Genomic DNA, 9,246 nt, shown 5'->3' on the forward strand with positions numbered 1-9,246 from the left:
AACTAAAAAAAGACTCTATTATCATGCAAACTTTAAAATATTTTTATAAACATAAGGAACATGTAAAATGTTATGTAGTTTAAAAGAATGAGATGAATGAGTAGTAGAATAACATGCAGAACCAAAATCGCGAATGATCATACCTGAACCATTACCAGTTGCACAAAATAATTACCAGTGTAAGCATTTTTATTGGAGAAAACAAAGGGGTCATGGGTTGTGTGGTGGGTTGCACCAATGTCATGATACCACAAGGGATCTTGGATAGTGGAAGGTGTTCCTAAGATAGAAGTCTCAGTGGTCAAGTTTAGATGAAGGTTGAAAGAATGTAGTATTAACAGAGACATGGGATGTCAATTTGTTATCAGAACGGGTCCAACAAGTGAGAGTTGTGTGGCCAAATTTATAACAAAGTTGACACTGAACACAAGTAGTAAAAGACGTAGAAGAAGATTGGGTAGTACAAGAAGTGTGTGGCTTGCGAAAAGATTGTTGGCGTTTAATGTTGTTATATGATCTGGAAAAGGGCAAAGAATACAAGTTGGTGGAAGCAACATTAGCTTGAATAAAGGAACGTTCAAGAAACATGTGTTTCTCGAATCTTTCTTCTTGGGCTAAAAGTAAAGCTTCAATATCCTCAATGGTATAAGTATCAATACAGGAGGTCATAGATGTGATGAAGGCGTTGTACTCTTCAAGAAGACCATCTAATATAGCATCGATGTGATCTTCAGAGGAAACTGTAGAACCAGTGGCAGCAAGGGAATCCATCACTTTCTTTATGTCAAGAAGATAGACAGATATTGAACGTTAATATTTAGGAGTTTTCAGCTGGAGCTTGAGTTTTCAAATTTTGGCACGACTGTGTGAAGCATAATACACCTTCAGCTTGTCCCAGATAAGATGAGTAGATCGTAATCATACCATTTGTGTTAGCATAGAAGTAGACATGGAGACAAGAAGCCAAACAACAATGGCTGGAAGCAAAAATAGTGACTCGTGATACCATGTAAGATTATTAGAGTAGCTAGAGAGAGAAAGAGAAAGGCAAGGCAAAAAGAGAGAAAAGAGATATTATTTTCTTATTGTATATGCACATACAGAGAAGAGGTATATATACAAGAGGAAGCATGTACTACGTAACAGACATAGCATGCACTCTGTTAATACTAACACGAATTGAAAACTCATTATGTAAAATCATTCAAATTTCTACACCTTCTTCATTTCTTTAAAAAAACAACGCGTGCACCCTTTGATTCCAATTATGTGAGAGATTACGTCAATTTGCATGGTTTTTATACATTAAAAAAACTTCTCATTTGAATTTTGTAAAAAAAAAAATAGTAGTCTTTTATCAATGTGTATATAAGTTATTTCTAATTTTAACTTTTAAGTAATGTAGGACTATTAGACGTACTTACTTTTTATTTCCTTAATCAATAACTAAAAATTATGACGTCAAGTCCATTAAGACAACATCATTGTGATTAATGAAAACATCAAAGATATTGTCTCTCTGAAATTCAAAGTTCCATCACGATTTGGCTCGTAAAAGACGCCTGAGATGCTTAAGGGGGAATGTATATTTCAATTGTTCACGGCCTCGATTCATAAGCGATGTGTTGAACTTGAGGTTAGAACACACATATCTGTTGATGTTTATAAATGTTGACATCAATAATCAATTGGTCACAACAATAATAGAGAATAGAGATGTGAAGAATAGAAACACATATTTCCATTTTCTCCTTGAATAATCAATAATGACATTGAAGATGTTGCATTGTAACTTGGTATCCTAAACCCTAAACCCTAAATAATTACTAGGGTCATTACCACCCGCAGGGGTGGTAAAAGAAAATTCAATCAAATTATCTTGGTTGAACAACACAACGATTTTTTGGTAATACAACCCACCATTACAAGAAAAACGCGAATTATATACGGATTATTACATAGGATCAAAATTCGTATGTAAAATCAACATTATATACGGATTATCAAGTTTTTCAATGACCAAGGAAACTTTAACCACTACACCAAACAAATTCTTTAATATTATTATAATTTTTATTATACTTATTATTAATAATAATAATAATAATATTAATAATATGAATAAATATATAACCATATGAATAATATAACAATATTAATAATAATAGTATAATTATATTATTATTTTTAATAATATAAAAATAATAATATAATTATACTATTATTATTAATAATATAATTATATTATTATTATTATTAATATAATTATATTATTATTATTATTATTAATATAATTATATTATTAATAATATAATAAGTATATTACCTATACCGTCAATTATAAACTTTTAAGTTTCAATTACATTTTCACTCTTGAGTTGTATATGAATCCACTATTACTTAGACTGGGTCTTGGACAACTTAAACTTAAAGGACAAACACACTTAATTTAATATCTAACATGCTTGACCACTTATAACCGGATGAGATTCTTAACAAAACCATAGTTACATTAAATTTGACAACATTTTATTAGTCATGTTAACAACATTTTTGCTTTACTTTTTTGTGAACTCCTTATTATAGAAATAATGTTAAATGCTTATCAATGTTGACGTTTCTCCTTAAATTTAAGTAGTTATTCCTCTCATATTTTGCTACAATTAAATTTCATCAAATTATATATTATATTATAAATTTTTAGATGTTACAATAAGTGGCAAACACAATAATATAAAGAATAGAAAAATGAATAAATTTGAATTTGAAGTCACAAGATACACAAGTAAAGAAGGGAAAATTTTGAAAATCAATTTCTTAAAAAATTATTATGCAGTGTATGTCTTTAATATATTAGTATTATAATAACACACTTTTTCATTTTAAATTTTTTTTATCCCTTTTATATATTATTATATAAATATCATACTATAATATTCAACAGGGACATATAGATAATTTCACTAATAATAAATATAATAGTAGGTTGGGCAAATTTATTACATGAAGAGGATGGTGACAGAGTGAATATAGAACTAAAAAGTGGGCCGTTATGGGCTTGCAATCCAAAACAAAAACAAGAAATAGGACCACAGCATAAGAGAAAAAGGGAAATGTAAGGTTTAATAGGTTCCAAATCCTAAGTAACCACTTGTCACAATCTAACAATAGCACACAAGATATTTCTTAAAAGATATTAATAATATTAATAATAAAATAAAAATATTTAATAAATATGTATTTCATAAACAAATTATTGATAGATTCTTTAAATAGCACCTTTAGCACATTGATTAGTAAAGTTTAAACATTTACTATCCTCAAATAGAAAGGATTTTGTTAATAAGATCTAGCCAAGAAAGTAAGAAAAATCAATTCAATCTATAATATAATATTATATATACTTTTTATAGTCTTTATAAAATATTACTTCATATACTTTTAGTCAATATAAAATATTTATTCATTCTAAATTTTGAAATTTTGTAACTCTTTTTTAGTCTTTATTATTAACTATATATAAAAATTAAATATACTAATTAAGATAATAAATATTATTTAATTTTAAGAGAATAAAATTTTTTAGATACATAATTTAATTAATAGGTGAAATAATTAATATAGGATCGGGGTTGCATAAAGCTCACCTTAAGTTACAAATAGATGAAGAAAAAGATACGTATACGGCTATTACATTATAAAAAAAAATAAAAAAATTGAATATATTTATATAATTTGGAAGAATAAAATATTTATAATATTATTAAAAAATACTAAATAATAAAATAAAAAATACTAAATAATAAAATAAAAAATAATTTTAAAGAAAATAATTAAAAATGAATTTCTCTTTATTAATTTTATATGGATAATTAATTTATTACTAAAAATATTAAAAATTAATCAAAACAAAAATATTATCAGAAAAAAATTATATTATTTTAGAACAATTGCTAACAAAAGAATTTAATTTAAAGAAAAATTATTACTTATAATTTTATTTTATAGTTATATATTTATCATTTCATATGTAAAGAATAACTAGTGACAAAATATATTAATGTATTAAGAATAAAATTAATTTATTTTAGTTTTAAATTGTGTAAAGATAATAATTCGTAATTATTTTTCTGTATTACATATAATTTAATATATTATAATTAGCAATTTTAAAAATATAAAATATATTTTATTATTTTTATTCGGGGATAAAAATTATTCTTTATGACATTAGAAAATAAATTATTTTAGAATTCGTCAAAATTATAAATAAATTAATATACAAAAAAAAATACATTCAATAAAAAAATAACAGTAAAAACTAGATTATTGAATGAAAAATAGAAATGATATATAATTATATATTACTTAATTAAATTAAATATATAAAGATTATAATTATTTAAAATAATTTTTTTACCATAATTACATTAAATAACATTTTTTTTAATTTTTAGCCTTAAACCAACCTTTATTTAGAATAAGGACTAAAAAAGAAAATTAGAAATTAAATTAATCAATGTTTTTGTTGAAAAGAAATAGCGATATTTGTATGATCAAAAATATATTTAAGTATTTTAAAAATGATTATGTAGGTATGAGTTTTACTCTAATTTCAATTATTATTATTATTATTATTATTATTGCATGTGTTAGAATATGCTTCTTAGTTTGTACTTTAGCAAACACACTTTTATTCTTGTTTTCTCAACTAATATTTAAAATATATTCGTTAATACCTATTGCAATAAAAAAATAATGTATTATTTCTTATCATTTAAATATTAAAAATAATATACAATGATATCATTGTTTCAATTTTTTTAATAATCTAAAATAATATACATGATGACAATTAAATAATAATAAATTTTGTTTTCCTTCCAAAATATCTTCTCTCGCGCTCATTAGGATCAGAGATATTTTGTAACTTTTTGCACATTCAAAACCCTACCCACTCGAGTATGGGAGTGTCCTTCTCTACTCGCGCTTCTATTCACTACTACTTATCACTTATTTAATGCAAATAAAGTTATAAAAACTATTTAATTAACCAAAGTTTACATCCAACAATATTACATATATTTCATGATGAATAATCTATATTAATATTTTGTATCTCACATAAATTAAGACTTTTTTTTTTCTCTACTTACAAAAGTAAAATATTAAATTCATCAAAAGTATGCTCTGGTTACATTATTAAAGATGGATTAAGCAGGTTTAAGGTTAAAATTAATTTGTCATCAACAATATTCAACCATAATAATATAAATATTCATAAAAAATATTTTAAATTAACTTGAAATTAAAAATTTGAGAATAATTAACTTTTGCAGAAAAATAATATGTTATTTTGTATCTTTGAATGCTATATTTTAAAATTTTACTTAATAAGTTAACAACATTATCTTGTATATTATGCATCATCACTAAAAAAAATTGATGAAATATTAAAACCTAGCAAATATCATTATTCTTTTTTGGTGAAACAAGGACAACTTAGGTGTTGGTTACATGTCCTTTTTTCTGTTTTTTATCATTAGAATTAAAATCTTAACTCAATAATATGTCAATTTACAGTAAAATTCTAAGGAAGTGCAACCATATTCTTTTAACATTATTTTTTTTACTGTTAATTATACATAACAAGAGAATATTTGAAAAAAAAAAATATTGAGAATAACAATTTTCTTATAATAATGTATTATATAATGCATAATTCCTACATTTGATTCAATGTATTTATCTCTCCATGTGAATGGTAGGCTATTAATTAAGTTCATTTTTTGTTATATTAAAATAGAATTGATCTCTGCTATTTGTGTTTTCCCACTCCCACCCAACTTCTTCACAAGCTCTCAACAAAACTCCAACCCCTCTCACTAGGAATCTCCCAACAAACTACCACCGCCGCCGCAATGGACTCCGCTGCGCACGTGCCGGACACCGAAACGCCGCCGTTCTGGACGGACGAGAAGCACGTGCACTTCCTCAACACCATGGAAGCCTCCTTCGTGCGTGCAATGCTCGAAAACCAAGGTGCGGCAAACCCCACGCGCCACTCCCTGCGCCTCGATCGCTACCTACCGGACATCTCTGATTCCACGTTGGATTTGAAACCGCACCCTCGCCGCCGCACTAGACAGCTCCATGCACCTGCAGGTACGTGATCGCACCCCTCACATGTTAAACAACCCCGCGCATTTTAGCGACCGCCGGTTTGTTATCACCGTTGCTTTGGGTTCGATGGGTTGAGTTTGATTGAGCCGAGGAGGGTGTTCGTAATCATAAGACAGCGTTTGGCTGCGTGTTATTAAATTTTTATTTTGATGAAAACGGTGGTGGCGGTGGACCGGTGGTTGACTGCGTAAAATCCCAAACCAAACAGCTTGTAAGTGTTGTCGAAAATATCGAATATGCCTCTTAGATATTTGTAGGCAGTATGTGATATTTTCCTTTGGGATCTGGCCCCACTACCAAATGTATAAAAAAATATTCACACTAAAAAAAATAGAAAAAATATTATAAGAATTATGACTGCTACTAAGATATTTTTATTCAACAACTTTTTCTCTCTTCTTTCATTATTCATTATATTCTATTTTCTTGTCTTTTAATTTTATTTTTTATTATATAAATACAATTTCAGAGGATTTAACAAGTTTTCGATCTATATAAAGAAAGGGTTGTCCAGTTTCACTGTACAACTTATGTATTAACAATTAATCTTTTATTTGATAATACTAACATACAATTAACAATTATAATACTAAGAGTAATGCATCAAACATATAATTTTAGTCATATATATAATGTTCTTGAATAAAAATTATATTTACTCAAATACTTAATCTCAACATTTAATGCAGGCTTATTTTGGCTTAATTGTAGATAGTGGACAGATCTTTTGATTGAAAAGATATTATTTCTCAAAATTTTAATTAAAGCAAAGTAAACATTGTTTTATTCTATTTTTGAAATATGTCAATTCATTAAAAGATTTTGTCTTTCCCGATAAAAAAACTAAAAGATTTTGTCCAGAAAAAATCTTGTAAACTTTACAAGCCATGTTCTTCGATGTACTTTTATTTGATGAAAAAGATCCCATAATCCACTGATATTGTGTCGTGTTTTAATTAAGATGGCTCACTTTTTGACCACCTTTTTTTCTTTTCATATTTCTTTTTTAATAATTTAAATTTGGTTTTGCTTCTTGCAGGAGATTCAATGGGTCCAACAATGAGAAGATCGAGGAGGAGATCATCTCAGCCCTACAACTCATCACAGGACCAGGTTTAATAAATTTGCATGTGTCTTTGTAAATATGAAAGGTGTTTGCAGCCGTTGGATCATGAAATATTTAAATATAAAAAACTTATTAGGAAAACGTTAACTCTATTGCAAATCAATAGATACCAATTTATAACTATAATTTTAAAATTATTTTATTTTAAAAAAAATATTGATTTTCCAGTTATAATATAGAACACGTTTTCAATATAAACATATTAATAGATTCACATGATTTTGTTAAAGGTTTTTTTGTTGGAATTATTAAGATAAGGATATTTTGTGGAAGAGATATATATAGATGATGAAAAAGACTAATGTTGATCTCCACGTATCCCTACACAGGTGGTCCCACATGGTGTAGCAGCATGTATGGGTGGTGGTGGTGACGATACAAGAGCTCAAAATTAAGAAAATTAATGTTTGGTGTACCTTTTCCACCAACCCCATTTTTATTTACAATTTATTTTATTATTATCTTTTTTTTCCATGATCTTTCTCTTTTTCTCTAATTCGTGTCATGTAAGTTTTCTTTATTTGTAACTAAAATCTTCTACATATATGAGAAGAAGCAGCCATTATGCTTTGGTGGAATATTTTTTTTCATTTCTTTGCATGAGAGTTATTAATTATCTTTTTCCAATGATGAAAAAAGAAGCAAGGTTTTGGGAGGTGCATTCTTAATTATGGGTAAGAGATATTTTATGAAAGTTCTAAGGAATATCATATCAAAACACTATTTGATAGTGCTGTAGGGAGAATAGTGTAGATTCTGACAAGACTTTTATATTATGTATAAGAAATATTTAATATGTGATGATAATGTAAAAAATATGGTGTTAGTGATGTTCTTTAATTAGGGCACGTGAATATGTGGATTGTGATTAGGTTGAATGATAGGGACATGAGAGGAGTTTGGTACCTTATCTGTATGAGTATGCTGGAAGTAGTAGTGTTTGGTAGGTAAATGTTTTGAAATCAAAATTCCGTGATCCATTCTCTGTTATACTTTTTCTCTTCTTTTAGAACACTCTCATTACCAACTTTCCATAATTGCTTCTGGTGTGTACACCATTGGATGAATTTAATATATTTGTGTTCTTCTATTGCTTTATACTTTGTATTGTAGTTATCTAAACCTGCAAGTAGTAGCTCAAATGGTTTCTAAAATATTAATATAAATAATAGAGATATTTTTTGAATTCTTTAATATGATTGAGTTATGTGACTCAATTAATCCAAATTATATTTTTAAAAATTATTAAAAAGTGTATTTTACTTCTGACTCAATCTCATAAAACTTACTTATAAGATGGGGTTTCTCTTGCTTTTGGCATAGCGGGCCCCGGCGGGAGGCCCGCACGACGGGCTATTAGCTCAGTGGTAGAGTGCGCCCCTGATAATTGCGTCGTTGTGCCTGGACTGTGAGGGCTCTCATGAGGTTTGTACCTACTTATATACCATGAAATGTCATAATTTTTTTAGTTGATGTGAGATTTTCAACACATTTCATTTATGTCATTTCATTTATGTCCAGGCTATCAACTTGTGTGTCATGGAACTATATATTATGAGTGATTTGATAACGGTATGATAAATTTAACAAACTTTTGTTATGATAAACTATAAATCATTCTAGTACCATATTAAAATGTAGACTCTAAATCTAACTCAATTTTGTAAAACTGACCTATAAAATGAGGTTTGCATCCATTTGTATATTATGATGTCCTAATCTTTAGTTCATGTGAGATCTCAAAAGAATTAATGAGTGAATATATGTTTAATTTTAAAGATTACAAAATTATTGTTTTCTTTAACTTTTGTTTGATGTATGAAATGGAATATGATAATAGTTTAATTTATTAACAAATAATAAATTAAATAAATATAAAATATTTGAGAATATTCCAACCTTGTATAATAAGATATATATTAAATATCTTAACTTCC

General features: G+C 27.1%; 1 protein-coding gene across 1 annotated transcript; it reads left to right on the forward strand.

Annotated features, from left to right (window-relative positions):
• The first annotated feature begins 5,796 nt into the window (after positions 1-5,796).
• On the forward strand, positions 5,797-7,887 carry LOC137837661 (uncharacterized). The gene is made up of 3 exons (XM_068646755.1): positions 5,797-6,165; positions 7,223-7,296; positions 7,639-7,887. The coding sequence occupies exons 1-3, from the start codon at positions 5,922-5,924 to the stop codon at positions 7,702-7,704; spliced, it is 384 nt and encodes a 127-aa protein (XP_068502856.1). The 5' UTR covers positions 5,797-5,921; the 3' UTR covers positions 7,705-7,887.
• The last annotated feature ends 1,359 nt before the right edge of the window (positions 7,888-9,246 follow it).

Source organism: Phaseolus vulgaris, chromosome 4 (genome assembly GCF_000499845.2).
Source record: "Phaseolus vulgaris cultivar G19833 chromosome 4, P. vulgaris v2.0, whole genome shotgun sequence".
Taxonomy (NCBI): Eukaryota; Viridiplantae; Streptophyta; class Magnoliopsida; order Fabales; family Fabaceae; genus Phaseolus; species Phaseolus vulgaris.

What these genes read in the sequence shown, in the direction of transcription:
- LOC137837661 (XM_068646755.1), top strand. Translation starts at nt 5,922, where the DNA reads ATGGACTCCGCTGCGCACGTGCCGGACACCGAAACGCCGCCGTTCTGG. An exon ending in ACAGCTCCATGCACCTGCAG is followed by an intron (nt 6,166 to 7,222) that starts GTACGTGATCGC and finishes TGCTTCTTGCAG; the next exon opens with GAGATTCAATGGGTCCAACA. An exon ending in ACAACTCATCACAGGACCAG is followed by an intron (nt 7,297 to 7,638) that starts GTTTAATAAATT and finishes ATCCCTACACAG; the next exon opens with GTGGTCCCACATGGTGTAGC.